The following is a 19623-nucleotide window of genomic DNA, read 5'->3' as shown; positions in this document are numbered from 1 at the left end:
TTCTCAAGGTTCATAGCATGTATGAGAATTTCCTTCCTTTTTAAGGCATAATAATCATGTGTATGTATATGCCACATTTTGTTTGTCCATTCATTTGTCAATGGACATTTTGGGTTATTTCCACCTTTTGCCTATTACAAATGATGTTAATATCCCTGCTCTCAATTCTTTGGAGTATTTGCCCAGAAGTGGAATTGCTGCATCATATAATTCCTTTTAACTTTTTGAGGAACCACCAAACTGTTTTCCCAAAGTGCTCCACTATTTTACATTCCCATCAGCAATGCACAAGGGTTTCTATCTCTCCACATCCTCATCAAGACTTTTCTGTTTTCTTTTCATAATCTCCTTCCTAATGGGTGTGAGGTGGTGCTTCATTGTAGTCTTGATTTGCAATTCTCTAATGATTAGTGGCATTGAGCATCTTTTCATGTGCTTATTGGCCATTTGTATATCTTCTATAGAGGAATATTTATAAGCCCATTGTCCATTCTTTAATCAAGTTGTTTGGGTTTTTTTGTTGTTGAGCTATAGACCTTTTATATAACTGGGTATTAATTTTTCAGCAGATATGTGACCTACAAATATTTTCTCTCACTCTATGAATTGTCTTTTCACTTGCACCCTTGAAAAGTATGTTGCTTCCTTTGCCTTAGTGTACCTCAAAGTAACTTTAAAGATGTACATCATCTTCACTTTATAAATAAGAAAACAGCAACCCAATCCAGCAACCCAACCAAAGACAGCATATGTTAACACGTTGCCTGGCACCTACTAACAGCTCACATGTTCCAGTTATTGTTAATGCTGCTCATATTGCTTCACAGATAATAACGATCTGTGAAGAGTTACAGAAGCTGCTTCGACAAGGCCTATGATTGGTGGGAAAAATAGAAAGCAGAAGTGCTCAGAAGCCTTAGCAGTGCCAGAGTTCACCAAGTCATATCTGCTGCTCATACACGGGTTTCCGAGACATACACATTCCACGGAGCTCTACAACACCCGGCTCCCAACTCGCCCCGCCCCCAACCCCGCCCCAAGGCCACTTCCGGCCATTACCGCCCCGCCCCAGCCAGCTGGCGCATGCGCCGTGGGGATATTTGCGCGCCCTCTCCTAGAGCGGGGCGACACACCCAGCTTCCGGCGCCCGGATGAGATTCCACACGGCCCGGCGCTTAGTCGTGACGTCAGCTCCGGTTGCCGTGCTGAGTCGGAAGTGGGAACCCTTCGGCCCCTGGGACTCTGTCGTGTCGTCGCTGCTGGCCCTTCAGGCTCTGGTAAGAGGATATAGTTGGAGGGGAGGCGATCGTTGAGTCGGCAGTGGGATTTTTTTTCTCCTAGTCGAATGCCAGGCCAAACCTATGCATCAAATTCCTCTTCCAAATTGCTTCTCCCCTGCTTTCCTGAACACTGGCTCTCTTCTTCATGAACTTCGACCCTGTCTGTTTGGGAACCCTTTACAGTGCTCCAGCTTCTGGCATCTCTGTCCCTCTTTGCCATTCCCTTCCGGGAAAAGGCTGGAATCCTAGCCTTGCATTATCTTTGGTTTTCTTTCTCTAGAACGTGCGCCGAGTGGGTGGGTCTCCCTCCGTACCGTGAATCCCGTATGGAACCTGGAGGGATAAAATATAAAGAGTAGACAACAGATAGCGAGGTGCCAAAGAAGAGAAAATTAAGCCCGAATCGCGGTAATCAAACCAGTTGAATCCATATGGCAAGGTGTTGACATTTCTTAAGGCACGTGATCAGTTCATCACTCAGAACTCTCCTGGCACCCTACTTCTTGCTCCGTCAGCAGTTGTGTTTAGAAGACACTTATAAAATTGGGTAACCAGAGTTCAGAAGCTTATATTTGATGGGTCTTCTCTTTGGAATCAGTTTTTCAGTCCCAGAACAAGGGTTTAGTTTCACTGCCATTGACTGTTTTGGTCTCACATGGGAGCCCTCCTGAGATAAAATGGGACCCAGGAAGGAATGCTGTCTGCTTTGCGACTTCATGAGAACCTTCTAGCTTGCTGATGTGATGGAAGGATCTGTTGCCACCATAGAGGCCTGAAGGATTATTGGGTGGAACGTGTAACAGTGAAAACATTTTTTAAATTCCCTTTTTGGTTGGATCTATGTATTACTCACCAGGAAAGAGACCTTATGGAGTACTATTTAATAAAGCTTGATTTTGACAATCCCAGTTTTGTGAAGTATTCCAAGTATTTCTGTTTAAAAGCAATACCAAATCTGATGTGAAAACATTTCTGTGCTCACCTCTTTAGAAGCTGACAGCGGCCCTTCAGGGATTAGCAGTACTCTTTACAAACAAAAGATTGAATCCGGGGAGCGTGAGAGGATTTTGTAGGACTGGAGGTAGACAGCTTTTATAAGTGTAGTCTTGCAGCACATATATCAGAGGGAAGTGTGTTTTTGAAGAGGACTGCCAGAGAATTTGGGGAATTCCCTGGTGGTCCAATGGTTAGGGCCAGGGTTCAATCCCTGGTCGGGGAGCTGAGATCCTGTAAGCCGTGTGCATGACCAAAAGTAAAGAAATAAATAAAGAGGATGTATTTTAAAAATCAAATCCAAAAACTTGTAAGGATTGGTGGTTGTATCATGCCAAAGGCTGACAACAGGATAGTGTTTTATTTTTATATGGCTGTGGAAAGTAGGAGATTATAAATTCCTACTGACATTGAATATTAAACAAAATATCAAGGTTCCATTTTATCAGACCTTTCTTTTGGAATGGGTCACGTCTTGGTACTCATTTTACATTTGTGAGATCATTGAACAAATCTAAACTGACATCTCTACAAAGGTTACCATCAATGATCAGTCCTCCCTTTTCCTGTAAAATTTTCCTGGTTGCACAGTGTTAGTTCTTTTTCTACGAAAATAGTTTTTGCACAGATTTGAAGTACATATGAGAAAGATAAGCTTAGTGAGGTAGGCAAAGCCCTTTTTGTTTTTCAAAAAGGCGGATAGCGTAGATCACAACAGAGATATATTTCCATTCTCTAGTCTACACATGCTGAGATACCAAAGAGCCACAAGTGTCTGGCCCAATAGCTTGACCTTCCACAGCAACCCAACACAAACAGTAAAACCTTTACCTTGAAGTAGGATTATGGGTGGTACTATTGATTACAAGAAGGTCAGGAGTAATTACATGTAAGATCGAATCACTCAATACATATTTTTTGGGGATTTTGTGATTATGAAATATGCCAGATAGAAGAAATAATCAGATATGAACCTGTACTCAAATTGCCTATCCTTCTATTAAGATAGAAGATCTACATTAGGAATACAATGCAGAAAGTTATAAACCCTGTTAAAATAGATAAAATGTAGTGGGAAGCTAGCTTTATATGATGTGACAGTGTATTATTAAGAAAGGAGGAAATAATGCCATTCTCTCTCTCTCGGTAGTATTATGAGCCTGTCTGTGTCCTGTGTTCTAATTCTTAGCTTTCAGCTTATTTCCTTTCTGCATAGATGGTGCAGGTGATGCATCTCCTTTGTACTAATCTGAACTCTTTTCAGTTGTGTTTTTAAAACCCATTTGAACTGGCTTCCACAATGTAGGGAGATCTACTGGCTTTTTATAACTGAGAAGACTCTTTTTCCAGCTCACATCTCTTTTCCTACATGTTGGCTTAGTTTTAGGTTAGTCCTTCTCTAGATGATGGAAAGATGGCAACTTCGGGTTCCTATTTTACCAGCCTAGCAACCCAAGCAGGAAAAAAAAAGAGTTCCCTTTTCTGTAGATTTAGCCAAAGGCCTGAAGCTGGTGTTCATTGATTCTGATAGGCCTTCCTAGGGTCTTGTCCCCACTCCTGAATCAGTCACTTTAGCCAGAGAACGCTGTATTCTTTTTGGCCAAGCCAGATTCATATGCCCATTCGTAAAGCTAGTGGGTGAGGTCATCCCCTTCTGAGCACACGGCCTGGGAATGGGATGGATCCCAAAAGAAAAATGTGGGTGTCATGTTGAAAAAAGAGGTTGGTATTTTGGAGACAAAAAAATAACAAGGGCTCACTACCCTTTTTGCATTCCTCTGGGTACCTCAGGATAGAGGTAGGGTGGTGGTCAGCTAACAATGACACAATTCTTGGTGTCTCTACATGGATTAGGGGTAATAATTAAGCTTATGCAATGCTTAAATGGGAGGAAAGGCCTCTCAAGGATTGTTAATTCCAACACTAAATATGCTTTCTTTCTTTTTTTTTAAATTTATTTATTTATTTATTTATTGGCTGTGTTGGGTCTTCATTGCTGCGCGCGGTCTTTAGTTGTGATGAGCGGGAGCTACTCTTCCTTGTGGTGCCTGGGCTTCTCATTGTGGTGGCTTCTCTTGTGGAGCACGGGCTCTAGGCCCGAGGGCTTCAGTAGTTGCAGCACAGGGGTTCAGTATGGCTCGTGGGCTCTAGAGCACAGGGTCAGTAGTTGTGGCACACAGGCTTAGTTGCTCCATGGCATGTAGGATCTTCCCGGACCAGGGCTCGAACCCGTGTTCCCTGCATTGGCAGGTGGATTCTTAACCACTGCGCCACCAGGGAAGTCCCTGCTATCTTTCTTATTTACATTATTAAGCTCAACTAAACTATACATAGTAAAAAGTAAAATACATAGAGCAACATCTAACTGTTCAGTTCCTTGAAGCAGTAAAGCCTAGCACCATGCTGAGATAAGACTAGACTATCTACCTAAGTGATCACAGCTCAGCAGCCATTAGCTCTTATGCGGAAAGCATGACAGAGGAGCAGGAAGCGACTGGTAGAGATGCCTCAGAATTGTCAAAAAGTATTAGTCTCTCTTCCTCCAAAAAATAAGGGTAACTTTTCCAACTTGCATTAGCTTTTGTTAATATGATTCTGTAAGGAGTCTTTTTTTTTAAATAAATGCTAATGTTTATTTTTTTTAATTTATTTTATTTGTTTATTTAATTTTTTTATTGGCTGTGTTGGGTCTTTGTTGCTGCACACAGGCTTTCTCTGCTTGCGGTGAGCAGGGGCTACTCTTCATCGCAGTGCGCGGGCTTCTCATTGCGGTGGCTTCTCTTGTTGCGGAGCATGGGCTCTAGGCACGTAGGCTTCAGTAGTTGCGGCACACGGGCTCAGCACTTGTGGTGCACAGGCTTAGTTGCATATGGGATCTTCCTAGAGCAGGGCTCAAATCCATGTCCCCTGCATTGGCAGGCGGATTCTTAACCACTGTGCCACCTAGGAAGCCCTGTAAGGAGTCTTAACTCAATAAATTAGAGGTAGACTGAATGTCCTTTTTTATTCCTGCATTTGAATCCCTGACCCCACACCTTCTAAGCCCTCTGTCCTTGTAGCAGTTCAGCATCCTTGTAAGCAGAATATTCATACCCTTTGTCTCTTCTCACCCTTTTCAGGGTTATATTTCTATGCTTTGGCCTTTAAATCTCAGAAAAGGGAGAAACCCTTTCAGGGAGCTCTGCTCATCCTGGTGTGCCACTGAGTCCCCTTGGCGCTTTGATGAGGAAGTATAATCAGAAGAGCGCAAATGCAGGCTCAGTCAGCTCCTCTAAATACCTTTGAGGTATATATTTATTTCATATTACACATTAGGAATTTGCGTTTCTTCAGTATTGTAAAAAAAAAAAAAATCAGATAAACAGGGAAAGTTAAATATATAATTAAGCAAAGACCATTTAGTTTTTAGAGGAAAAAATACCAGTAGTCATAAGCCTAGAAGTAGAGATAGATTGCTTAATATAGATTTAAAACCCACGATATGCTGCTAATCTGATTCCTGTCCTGGTTTGCAATTCTGCATCTGACATACAGGCTTACATTTAGTTTCTGTGTGGCTGAGGAATCCTGAGCTCCAACTCTAAGTCACAGAAGCCTGTGCAGGAGCCACCTTATGCTCTTGGTGAGTGAGAACTAGTCAGCCAGCCTAGAGATTTATGGGAAATCTGTGGTTTTATTTTTGAGTGCCACATTGTTATTACAATTAGTAGCTGAGTGTAAATAATTCTATTTAATCTTTTTTAAAGGTATAGCAAATAGAAACATGTCAACAGATAAGTGCATTCCAGCTGAACATTTTTTAAGCTTTTTGGTTTTAGCCACCCCTGTTTGTAGGTTTGTAACCATTTTGCCAAAAATGTCTTGAATCTTGGAACAAGGGTAGGCAGGTCTTACCCAAAGCCTTTGAAAATGTATTCAAGAAATGGGAAAAGAAACAACTATGATAATACTGTAACTGTTGTCTTATCTGCCCTTCCATGTCTAATACCTGTCATTTCTATAGCCCCTCCCCCTAGGTCTGGATGGAGGATACTTTAAAGTGAAATGACAGACCAGGAGAATAACAACAACATCTCAAGTAACCCCTTTGCTGCTCTTTTTGGCTCCCTGGCTGATGCCAAGCAATTTGCAGCAGTCCAAAAAGAGCAGCTGAAGCAGCAATCTGGTAAGTGGAGGAGCCAATAGCAGCAGATGAGATGACCTAGAATGGGGTCTTCCCAAATTAAGTATTCTTTGGGTCTTTAATTGCAGCTGGAATTTAAGTTTAGGGCAGAAGTTGGTTTTTTGTTTGTATTTGTTGTTTGTTTTGTTTTGGGGTTTTCTCCTCCCTGTCCTATCCCCTGCATGAAAAGAGACCAGAGAACAGGTGGTTCCAGAGCAACAGAGGCCAGTCGTGATCCCAAAGCTCAATCTGTTTTATTTTAAAAATCACCTAGTGAAAGATAGTTAACACAATATTAATTTTTTTTTAACATAAGAAATTGAGGTTATAGGTGTAGGTGTGGAAAGCAAGTCACATGCAGCTGTAGAAAGCAGATATATTGAAGGAAGAATTATAAAAGCTTTTGGCCTGTAGAAAAATAAATGAGAATTGTTCTTAAGCCCAATGCTTCAGTCTGTCTCAAGCAAAATGCTTCTTTCATTCCATGGAGTGGCCACTTTCATAGCTTTTAGAACAGGCTTCTGTGAAAACCTGATCCTTAACCTTAATGTGAAAAAAGTTAGGATAATATCTCACTAATCAGAAAAATGATTTTCCTCATCTGGGACCAAAATAAGGTCAAGTCTAGCTTCCTCCTGTAAGATAACATATGGACTAGAAGAATCAGGCTACTGTTTCTCAAATATATTAGTCTTCTGAGGGTATTCACAATCTTTCAAGCCAGAAATTGCTCCCTTTCTCCTTCCTTCAAAAAGAATAATAGTGTTCAGATATACAGCTAAGTTGTGGCCTTACTCTCCGATTAGGATTGAATAAAAAGGTCAGGGCAAGACACATGAGTAGTAGAGTGATGGATGAAACAAGGGAGAAATACATGCAATGCTGACTTCTTTTAACATGACAGAAAGAGACAGCTCTGAGTCTCAGTCTCTGAAACTTTCCCAGATTTCTAAAATACAGGCTCAGAATGAGAAACCTTGGATTAGGAGATTGTAGAAGAGAATAGAGAGTGAGGGATTAGAAAAAGAAGGAAATGAGAAAATAAAATTTTTAAGTATGTGGTTGAGGGAAATTTTGCTAATCAGCACCTATCACTCATGGGATTCAGAAGAGACCTTAATGGTATAGGAATAGAGTGACAGAATGCTAGTCCTTCTGGCTGTAAACAGACGTAAGGCCGGCTAGGGCTGGGAGCATTGCAGGCACCAAGCAGTGGGAGCAAATCAGGTGCATGCCCTCCTGTTAATATTTTGGCACCTCATGGTCTTTGTTTGCACTGAGTTTGTCAGGCCACCAGGTCTAACCTGTTTTCCACCAGCAGTTGGTACTCTACCAGAACCTTTGGCCTCCTGTATTGAGCTTCACTTTTACTAAACTCACCACACTGAAGCAACTCTTGCTCCTGAGAGTTTTGCCTGGACTTTCAGAGTAACTGTTTTGTCAGTAGAAGAAAAAAGCAGATACAGATTTGTGTGTGGCTTTAAGTGAACAGCCTACTTCTATACCCCTTCAGCATGAGTGCCATTCTGAGAAGCGCTCTTTCAAGGTGCTTTATAAAGAAGTAAAAGGATTCAATAAGAAAAAAGTAACTGATTGGAAAAACAAAAGTTGGGAACAATTTATATATAATAATCAAGTTATTTTAAAAATCCAGTTTCACTAATAATTAGAGAAATGCCCATTGAAACAATTAGTTTTTAGTCTATGAAGTTTGTGAAGATTTAAACAGGGACTCTCTCATATACTGTTGGTGGCCATGTAAATTAGAGTAGTCTCTCTGAGAGTAAGTTGGTAATACGTATATGTTAACTTTTAAATATTCAGGCTCTTTAACCCAGCAGTTCTGCTTCTGTGAATTTATCCTACAGAAGTACTCATACAAGTGCACAAAAATAAGTTATATGTGGTACAGTGTTGTCTGAAATTGTGAAAAATTGGAAACAACCCAAATGTTCATCAGTTGAAAAGTAACTACGTAGATCACAGTGTGTGCATTCTGTGCAATACAGTGCAACCATTGAAAAGAATGAAGTAGGCCTATACATGACCTAACAGAGAGAGGTTTTGGTGGCGGTTAAGTCTAAAAAGCAAAGGAGGGACTTCCCTGGTGGTCCAGGAGCTAAGACTCTGTGCTCCCTATGCAGGAGGCCATGCTTGATCCCTGGTCAGGGAACTAGATCTTACATGCTGCAGCCAAGAGTTCTCATGCTACAACTAAAGATACTAACATGCTGCAACTAAAAGATCCTGCATGCAGCAACGAAGATTACGCATGCTGCAACTAAGACCTGGTACAGACTAATTAATTAATTAATTATTTTAAAAAAGCAAGGGCATTCCCTGGCAGTCCAGTGGTTAGGACTCCGAGAGCTTTCACTGCCAAGGACCTGGGTTCAATCCCTGGTCAGGGAACTAAGATCTTGCAAGCCACGCAGTGCAGCCAAAAAAATAAAATAAAAATAAAAAAGAAGTGTGTTCTCGTAAAATCAGGGAAAAGCCGTATATTTAATATAATTAAAGACATATTGATCTATTAGATAATTCTTTGCCTACTAGGATTCTGTAGGGACGATAGGGCTGCTACTTTTGGCATTATGGAATACAATTAATTACGAGTAGAAAGAATAAAACTTTGGGTTTTTAAAATGTGGTAGATTTTATAGCCAGGGATTTCAGAATTCTGTACTTAAGATGTTGCCTGATACAACTCAACAGCAAAAAAGCCAAGCAATCCAATTAAAAAAATGGGCAGAGGATCTGAATAAACATTTTTCCAAAGACAACATACAGATGGCTAACAGGTACATGAAAAGGTGCTCAACATCACTAATCAGGGAACAGTAAAGCAAAACCACCTCACACCTGTTAGAATAGCTATTCTCAAAAAGACAAGAAATAGCAAGTGTTGGCAAGGATGTGCAGAAAAGGGAACCCTCCTACACTGTTGGTGGGATTGTAAATTGGTGCAGCCGCTATGGAAAATGGAATGGCGGTCCCTAAAAAAATTAAATGTAGAACTACCATATAATCCAGCAATTCTACTTCTGGGTATTTATCCAAAGAAAACAAAAACACTAATTCAAGAAGATATATGCACCCCCATGTTCGTTGCAGCATTATTTACAATAACCAAGATGTGAAAACATCCTAAATGCTCATGAATGGATGAATAAGGAAAACGATGTCATTACACACACACACACACACACACACACACACACACACACACACACACACACACACACACACAGAGGAATATTATTCAGCCATAAAAAAGAAATCTTGCCATTTGCAACAATGGGTGGCAGTGGATGGACCTTAAGGGCGTTATGCTGAGGGATATAAGTCAGAGAAAGACAAATACCATATGATCTCACTTATATGTGAAATATTTTTTTAAAAAAACAAGCTGATAGATACAGAGAATAAATTGGTGGTTGCCAGAGGTGGGAGGTGAAGGGTGGGCAAAATGGGTGAGGGGTTTCAAAAGGTACAAACTTCCAGTTAGAAAATAAAGAAGCCATGGGGATGCAATGAACAGCATGGTGACTGTAGTTAACAATACAGTATTGCATGTTTCAAAGTTGCTAAGAAAGTAGATCTTAAAAGTTCTTATCACAAGAAAAAAAATTTCGTAGCTATGTATGGTGACAGATGTTAACTAGATTTATCGTGGTGATCATTTAACAGTATATACAAATATCAAATCATTCTGTTGTATACCTGAAACCAACATGTCAATGATACCTTAATTTAAAAAATTTTTAAAAAGATGTTGCCTAACTTGAAATGTTCACTAGATGGTTAACTTGTTTAACATCCAAAATCATCCTCCTCTTGATTACATTTATCATGTGCACTTGGTTTTCTCTTAAAGAGAAGGTTGTAACTGTTATTAACTTACATTTTCTGGCAGATGAACTCCCAGCCAGCCCAGATGACTCGGATAACAGTGTGTCAGAGAGTCTGGATGAATTTGATTACTCTGTGGCTGAGATTAGCCGCTCATTCCGTTCACAGCAGGAAATATGTGAGCAACTCAACATCAATCACATGATCCAAAGGATCTTCCTCATCACTCTGGACAACAGTGAGTTACAGATTTGCAGCCGGTGTATTTATTACTTTGCCCTTCCTGCTTGGGCCAGGGACTTGCTCTTAGAAATTTACTGTATCTGATGGTTAAACAAACCCATCATACTCCCTGGAACACAGGGTTTATATTTCAAGGAAGCTTTCGATGTGACCTAAAGCAGAATTTTGACACAGATACAATTTTCATTTCTCTTTTGATACTGACTGGGCCATGTAGCTACTGCCTTTACTACTTTAAAAGGGAAATGGGAATTGGAGCCAAGTCCATTTTCTTCTCAGAGGTGACCTAAACATTTAGATGAAAGCCCCAAGAAGGGTCAGATAGTGTTTCCCCTCTGTGCCCCATCCGTAGTTAAACCCCCAGATTAGTGCTGATGTCTGAGATTTACTCTTTAAATGTCATGATGTTAGGTTTATAACAAAGCACATGCTCTTTGAGGGGTAAAAAAGATTTAAACTTTAGATACTGTTCTGTGTGTCAAGATCATTCTGATATTACCTGAATCAAACTTGGGGTTCAAGAGAAATGCTGTCAAAATCAGTTGTCTGTATAAGACAGAAGCATTACCCTTAACCTACCAGATTAAAACCATTTCCCAGGTGACCCAAGCCTGAAAAGTGGGAATGGCATCCCCAGCCGTTGTGTGTATTTGGAAGAAATGGCTGTAGACCTGGAAGATCAAGACTGGCTTGACATGAACAACGTAGAGCAGGTACCATTCTTACATGTGCCTTCAGCAAACATTAGCCATGCAGCTGAACTCTGCTCACCTTTCTCCAACCATGGCTTTGCTTTGCTCCATCTCATAACACTGTCTGTGGGGTTCCTCTTTTGGAATCTTCTCATCTACCATGGTCCCATGTCCAAATTTACCCATCCTTTAAGACCCAGTTAAAATGCCACCCTGTTTACAGAGTTCTGCTGGATAGTTGTGATTTTCTCCTCTGGGCTCCAGCAGTAATCTCTGTGCGTCTCTTTTGGGAATTGTCTCTTTCTGTCTCACATAGTGGCTTCATTATGTACCCATCTTCTCTCTCCCATAGACACTAATTTATTGAGGCCAAGGCCCATCTCTTTTTTAATTACCTTTTCCAAAATCAAAACAGTGCATTTTACCTTACGTGTGCATAATTAACATTAAAGGAATGAAAGTTTGGTAGGAAAGACTCTTGACAACTTATAGTTTAACTTCCTACATTTGAACTGTATTTATATGTCAGAGTGAAGTCAGCAATCACACAGAGTAGTAGATTTCACAGATATTCTTTTAATGCTTACTCTATGCTGGGGCATGCTAGATACTTAAGCTTGCTTTAGGATAACTATATAAACAATTAGATTTGTATATGTAATATTTTCTAAAGTAGTGAGACACCAGGCCCTTTTTTCCCCTCTACTCTGTGTTCTGTGATTCTCATAATAACCTGTGTCAAAATTATCTTTTATATCTTGATGTTCTAAAATGAACTTTGCAAGTGGGCAGGGGGGATAAATTAGGAATTTGGAATTAACAGATACACACTACTATATATAAAATAGATAAACAACAGGAACCGACTATCTAGCACAGGGAATTATATTCAATATCTTATAATAACCAATACTGGAAAAGAATATGAAAAAGAATAGATATATATGTGTGTAACTGAATCACTTTGCTATACACCTGAAACTAACACAACATTGTAAATCAACTATACTTCAATAAAATAAATAAAAATTTAAAAATAAATTAACTTCATCATGATTTAGTATTTTTATTTATTTGTTTTCCTTAATAGGCCGTTTTCACTCGCTTATTACTTCAAGATCCAGGCAACCACTTGATTAACATGACTTCTTCTACAACATTGAATCTCTCTGCTGATCGAGATGCAGGGGAGAGGCACATTTTTTGTTACCTTTATTCCTGCTTCCAAAGAGCCAAGGAAGAGGTAAAGGAATAATCCCTATTGAGTACTCTATTGTCCTCCTAGGTATGACTTTAACACATAAGCCAGAGAGTTGGATCAATGTCTTTTTTTTTTTTTTTTTTTTTTGCCTTGCCTTGCCTTGCGACATGTGGGATCTTCCCTGACCAGGGATCACACCCACACCCCCTGCAGTGGAAGCTCAGAGTCTTAACCACTGGACCACCAGGAAAGTCCCAAGATTATTGTCTTTTATATCTATTTATATACATCATAGTATACTTGGAACTGGATATCAGAACACCGTTAGTCTTCTAAAGTTTTATTCTCTCCTTTCTGTGCCTTGGGGTCTACCCCTTTCCCCAATTAACAAGTGCCTCCTATTATTCCCTCTACAAACGTCTTAAAAATTCACACCTTTACAAAAAAAAGTCTGATAAATTCATTTCCACTAAGATGTATATAACAGAGTAGACTAAGCTTGATCACTTCCAGTATTAGAATTTCTAACAGGTGAGTCCTTAAACCAAAGAATGAACTCTCATGGCTTTTCAAGCATCCACAGGAAAGCACTGTTGTTTGAGGACACAATGTCTTTTCCCTTCTATTTGCTATGTCTGCCCTCGCGCCAGGTCATGAAGCTAGCCCCTTCCCTCTCTTCATTGCTGTTTCCAGATTACCAAAGTTCCAGAGAACCTGCTACCCTTTGCAGTGCAGTGCAGGAACCTCACTGTGTCCAATACCCGAACAGTTCTCCTCACCCCAGAGATCTATGTTGACCAAAACATCCACGAGCAACTGGTAGATTTGATGTTGGAAGCCATCCTAGGAGGCCGTAAGTACATAAGCAAGATCTGTGCACCTCTGCATTTGATTTCCAAGTGTAACATTTCTCTAATTGCATTAGAAAGCCTCAGAGCCACTATGGTTCCAGCATAAATTAAGGCATAGAGCTCACACCTTGACCTTTGGGGTTGAATACCAGTAGAATTATCAGAAGTATCAAAAGAGTAAATAGGCATGTGTAAAGGCTTATAAAAACTCCTGTGGCCTCCTCTCTCTCACTTGTCTTCTGGCAGATTTTGAAGGTGTAGCTGAGTTTCTGGATGAGGTCATCGAAGCCTTGATATTGGATGAGGAAGTTCGAACATTTCCAGAAGTCATGATTCCAGTGTTTGATATTTTATTGGGTCGAATAAAAGATCTAGAACTCTGCCAGATCCTGTTGTACGCATATCTGGATATTCTTCTCTATTTCACTAGGCAAAAGGATATGGCAAAGGTAGGTCTAAAAGCTCATTCAGTTGAGTCGGAAGCTTACTACTTTATGCTTCCCTATCCTGAGGGCAGTATAATATTACCTGTTGAATAAGAGAAAGATACATTGGTTGTTGTATAGTCTTAACTCTTCAAGGCCCTCTCGTCCCATCATTCATCACATCATACAGACTAATAACTAGGACTTGTCTTCTCCTACAGGTTTTTGTAGAGTACATTCAGCCCAAGGATCCTAGTAATGGACAGATGTACCAGAAGACCTTGCTGGGAGTAATCCTGAATATCTCCTGCTTGTTAAAAACGCCGGGTGTCATAGAAAATCATGGCTACTTCCTGAACCCATCTCGTTCCAGTCCCCAGGAGATCAAAGTACAAGAGGCCAACATTCATCAGGTGGGGCTGTTCACTGGTGTATCCCAGCCCCTGATCTTAGATTAAGTATCCTTTCCTCAGATAGCAGATGCAGATAAGGCTGCTTGAGCCTCTTTGGGAAAGCAGATTGATCTGGTTGGCTCTCTACCATAATCATGTGAAGAAATGGCCCTCTTTTTAGCATGCGCAAGAGCAGAGGATAAACCTTTGTGTGGTTTAAGAATAAGCTGCTGCTATTCTTTGCCCTGTGCTGTAGCACAGCCACCTGCTGTCAATCCTCGTTTTTCTCACCAAGCTATTTCTTATAATTTAGCTCCTAAAATCTTCTGACTGAACTCCTGCTTAAAAGCCAGACTGTTTTCCTTTTCCTCCTTCCACCTATGTCCTCTCTGTTTGGGCTTCTTAGCATAAATTATGGTAGAAGTCTGGCCAACATACGGCAATAAATGGTTGAATTGGGGGCAGTTTAAATCTCCCATCATCACAACTTTGTAAAGCAGGGGTTGGCAAATTACAGCAGTGGCCAAATCTAGCCTGCCGCCGTTTCTGTAAATAGTTTTCTTGAACCCAGCCATGCCCGTGTGCATATGCATGGTTTATGGCTTGATCTTATTCCACAATGGCAGAGTTGAATAGTTGCTACAGAGACCATATGGCATGCAAAGCCAATAATATTTATCATCTGGCCCTCTGCAGAAAAAGTGTATCAGACCCTGCTCCAAAGCTGTGTAAATGCTGTCTGTGGCAGCTCATTGGGAAATCTCTTATAAGTTCCCAGAAAAAAAATATTTTAATCAGAAAAGGGGGGGTGTAAGGCACAGGGAGAGTGAGAGAACCAATTAAGATTTCGTGTATTTCTGGAAATTGCCAGTGGCTAAGGTTTGGGAGTAACAAATATTAGGATTGTGAAACTGGAATGTTCTGTGGTTGTGTTTTCTGGTTAAACAGTTCATGGCTCGTTTCCATGAAAAGATCTACCAGATGCTGAAGAACTTACTCCAGCTCTCTCCAGAAACCAAACACTGTATCTTGTCCTGGCTTGGAAACTGTTTGCATGCAAATGCAGGCCGCACCAAGATTTGGGCCAATCAGATGCCAGAAATCTTCTTCCAAATGTATGCCTCGGATGCCTTCTTTCTGAATCTGGGTGCTGCTCTCCTGAAGCTATGCCAGCCATTTTGCAAACCCAGATCCTCTCGGCTCCTCACCTTTAATCCCACTTACTGTGCCCTGAAGGAGTTGAATGATGAAGAACGAAAAATTAAAAATGTACACATGAGAGGTAGGGGGAGCTGGTCTTCTCAGAACAGTGTGCGTGCGTGCTTGCGTGCGTGTGTGTGTGTGTGTGTGTGTGTAACATCTAAGACTTCACTTCTGTATCTTTTTTCACAAAGATCCCTCTTTCTCAAAGATGAGGCAATAAGAAAAGCTATTATAAATTTTTAAAAGACAGACTTTTAAAAATGTATTTTTTAGATGTTGTGCTTTAATGAGACCTCTCTGAATTTGGCAGACTTGGATATTCACTCATTTATTCTTTATGAAAATGAATAAAGCACAGTTCCTGTCCTTTTTGAATTCAAAGGCTCCAGAATAAGGCAGATATGTTCACAGATTCTCATAATATGGTCTAGGGCTAAGCTCCAGGAGCCCAGAGGAGGGAGTAAATGATGAGTTCTACAGAAGTTGGAGGTCTTCATAGCTGAATCTTGAAAAATGAGTTGTGTGTATCAAGCAAAGGAGTCCCTTTATATAGAGGGAATAGCAAGTATGAAGGTACAGAGCTGTGTAACGTCTTAACTGAGGAACAGTGAGAAGCTCGGTGTGGCTAAAGCAAGGGTAGGTGGGGGAAGGGGTATGGGAATTGGCAGGAAAGAAGCCTAGGGAGGAAGAATATTGGAGCCAAATTGGAGAAAACTCAAAACAATGCAGAGAAGTAAAAAGAAGAAAAGAAATCACTCTTAATTTTGATGTATTTCCTCCCAGTTTAATAACTTTTAATTAGAAAAGTAACACGTGCTCAAAAGCAAATAATCTTAAATACAGAAAAGTGCAGAATAGATACAAATGATCTATTATCTATCCTCTGGAAAAATCTACAGTGTTATCTATCATCCCTTTTAATTGTTGGTGATTTCATGATCAAGCTAAAGAGATTTAACTGCATTTCTATATACAGTGAGAAGCCAGAAGACATTTTTAGACAAGAGAGTAGGAATGTGACAAGATTTATTTTTAAGAAGATATTACTTAATTCACTGACAGCAGGATGGAAGTTGAACTAGAATAAGGGGACACTGGAGCCAAGATAGATGCCTGTGGCAAGCCATTTACTCTTCCTTTTAATTTCTTTGAGGTTTGGACAAAGAAACCTGTTTGATCCCAGCTGTGCAGGAGCCAAAGTTTCCCCAGAACTACAACCTTGTAACAGAGAACCTTGTTCTGACAGAGTACACCTTGTACTTGGGATTTCACAGGTAATTCCTCTGATGTCATTAGGAAAGAACTCTTTGGTTGTGTTGATAACCAGAAGGTTGAAAGTGAGTCCTATAGGTAAGTCTCACTTTATTCTGAAGGCTGACATTAGGATCTAGTAGGAAAGGGCATTATATGCATTTATTTGTGTCTACATGAATTGGCTTTATCTGTATAACTTGAATTTATTTTTAAGTTTTGACCTGTTAAACTTTTTAAAATTAAAGATACACTAGTATTTTCTCTAAGCTTGCAGATTTTTAAATCACTGTCTTCCTTTTGTCATCTGCTAAAGTGGAATTGTTTTCATTTAACATTTCACATTCTGCTCTTGAATTTTCATTACATATTACTCCTGATGAAAAAAGAAAAAGCTTTACTCTATGGTATAGTGACAAACTTGACAAAATTAAATGTTTTTAAGGGATTTCAGTAAGATCAGTAGGACCATAAAAATCGATGTATCAAAGATAAAGAGGATTCTGGAAGTGTGAAGATTTGAGAGCTAAAGTGTATGACTTCCAAAAATGGTCTTGTTCTGGCTAACTGTATGTCATTCTATGATATGTTTCCCCCTGATTTAGCTGATTGTGACAACTATAAATAAGGGGAGAAAATAGCTACTCACTCATAGTCTATAGGAAGGGGTATTGAGGACAGCAATTTTTTGTTTGTGTATTTATTTGTTTATTTGGGATTGCTTTTTTTTTTAAGACCTTTTATTGAGGTACAGTTAACATACAATAAACTGCATATATTTAGAGTGTACAATTTGATATCCCAATCTCCCAATTCATCCCACCCCCCAACCCTCCCCACTTTCTCCACTTGGTGGAGGACAGCAATTTTTAATGCCTTCTCAGGATACTTACACTGACACAGCATTTTTCAAAACTCAGTAAATTTATGGAAAAGTGAAATTATATCTTTATTAGAGATATTTTCTATCCCTATCATTGACATGTTAAATGAGACAACAGATAACAATTTAGCATGTGTTTAACCTGTTCGACCACCTAGATTCAAACACAAAAATGAATGTCATCTCGTTTCCTAGTATTGGCTAGCTCACCCCCGACATTATCCACAGGCCAGAGAGAATGGCTTTGGACTGTATACATGGGCACAACTATCCATAACATTGAATTATGGGTCTTCCTTTCACTAGAGAACATTTGGCTGATCCTTTTTGAAGTATCATTTAATTTTATATTGACTATCAGAGGACTAGAAGCTGCTCTCAGGTTGCATCCCAGGTGGCTGCTGGTATATATGTGGCCATTACTAATCTAGACTCCTTTCTCACGAGCTTTAGTTCTCTACTAACCATGGAAAAACTGTCCATATAACCACATCCAGGTACAATCATTGCACTTGTGTAGTGACTGTCCTGCTGGGCTTCTTGTACTTTGCCTAATCATTATAAATTGTACATGATAAAAGCCCATCCTACACCCTGCTCAACCAAGCCACTGTTCTTTGGATGGTGCATTTGAGCCGAAGGCAACTAACTATATGTAATTAGATTCAATTATGTTGAATACTTGGTAACATTTTCCTGGTGCTGTGCCCCCACCTCTGTCCTGTCAATAACTTTAATGAGTACCTTCTGTGTCATCACAGCTGCACTTCTCTAGATCCTAAAAGGGAATACTAGACTAAGTAAGTGAAGATCTGTTTTTCAGAAATAGTCTGTACTCGGCTGTCCCTATGTGAGCCTCCTGACCCAGTCTCTTCTGCTTTCTTGGGGGCAGGTTGCATGATCAGATGGTAAAAATCAACCAAAATCTGCATCGGCTGCAGGTAGCCTGGCGGGATGCTCAGCAAAGTTCCAGCCCTGCTGCTGACAACCTCCGTGAGCAGTTTGAACGACTGATGACCATCTATCTTTCTACTAAGACCGCCATGACTGAACCACAGATGCTACAAAACTGCCTGAATTTGCAGGTGTCCATGGCTGTTCTCCTAGTTCAGCTGGCCATAGGCAATGAGGGCTCACAGCCGATGGAGCTAACTTTTCCTTTGCCAGATGGCTACAGTTCTTTGGCTTATGTGCCAGGTAAGCAGGCTCTCCCTTGGGAACTTCCTATTTATAGCCATCTGAGTTTAACTGGGTCACTTTGGAAGTTTAATCCTCAAAATATCCTTCCTTACTTATCATTCAGCTGTTTCTGGAGAAACAGCTTAAACTTGTAGATAATATCTTTGGTCAAAGCCTGGAGGAACTGACAGCTTGTTCCTCAGTGTTGTGTCGCCAACTGCTGTTCAGATCAGAAAATAGTTCAGAGGATGAAGTGCAGTCAGGGTTTTCAGAGCTGTTAGTTTCTATCATTAATATTATTTGTCATTCAACTTACAGTATCTGTCTAACCCTCTCCTCTGTGCCATTTAGAAAAAAAATCATCTCCTATTGGTTAACCCAGAAGGGAGATGGTGTATGTATGTATGTTGGTGAGGGGTCGGCAGATATTGTCCGTCAAAATCAGGTTGCATTTTCTTGATCACTGTACTGGTCATCTATTGCTGAGTAACAAATTACCCCGAAACATAGCAACTTAACACAACAACCATTATTATCACACACAGTTTCCGTGGGTCAGCAGTCCAGGGGTAGTGTAGCTGTATGGTTCTGACTCTGGTCTCTCATGAGGTTGCAGCCACACTGTCCACCAGGGCCATAGGAATCTGAAGACTCGACCAGGGCTGGAGGATCTGCTTACAAGCCCAGTCATGTGGTTGTTGGCTGGCCTCAGTTGCTTGCTGGCTCCATTTCCAGGCCACACAGGACTTTTTAGTACTGCTCATGCTATGGCAGCTGGCTCCCCTCAGAGCAGGGGACCAAAATGGAAGCTGTAGGCTTTTATAACCTAATTATGGAAATAACATGCCATCACTTCTGTGTGCCTCATGGTGTATCTTCTACCCTGAAATAGTGTAGGAGGAGATATACAAGGGCATAAATACCAGGAGGCAAGGACCAGTGGAGGACCCCAGAGACTGATGACCATAGTCATTTAATGTATTCATCTCTATTCAAGATTCTTTTTCATGTAAAGG

At 40.4% G+C, this 19623-nt stretch overlaps 1 protein-coding gene across 1 annotated transcript in view; it reads left to right on the top strand.

The window, feature by feature from the left end:
- Nucleotides 1-1186: 1186 nt before the first annotated feature.
- UBE4A (ubiquitination factor E4A) overlaps nt 1187-19623 on the top strand; it is a 34215-nt gene continuing 15778 nt past the window's right edge. The window contains exons 1-11 of the mRNA XM_057748446.1: nt 1187-1277; nt 6277-6438; nt 10352-10525; nt 11131-11243; nt 12313-12465; nt 13117-13276; nt 13521-13723; nt 13921-14112; nt 15040-15373; nt 16448-16568; nt 18321-18625. Coding sequence (XP_057604429.1) covers nt 6318-6438; nt 10352-10525; nt 11131-11243; nt 12313-12465; nt 13117-13276; nt 13521-13723; nt 13921-14112; nt 15040-15373; nt 16448-16568; nt 18321-18625 — 1876 coding nt within the window. The 5' untranslated portion in view covers nt 1187-1277; nt 6277-6317. The remainder of the gene's footprint in view (nt 1278-6276; nt 6439-10351; nt 10526-11130; nt 11244-12312; nt 12466-13116; nt 13277-13520; nt 13724-13920; nt 14113-15039; nt 15374-16447; nt 16569-18320; nt 18626-19623) is intronic.

This window comes from Hippopotamus amphibius, chromosome 9 (assembly GCF_030028045.1).
Source record: "Hippopotamus amphibius kiboko isolate mHipAmp2 chromosome 9, mHipAmp2.hap2, whole genome shotgun sequence".
NCBI classification, from domain to species: Eukaryota; Metazoa; Chordata; class Mammalia; order Artiodactyla; family Hippopotamidae; genus Hippopotamus; species Hippopotamus amphibius.
The sequence above is the reverse complement of the archived record's forward strand: the minus strand, read 5'-3'. Positions and strand labels throughout refer to the sequence as shown.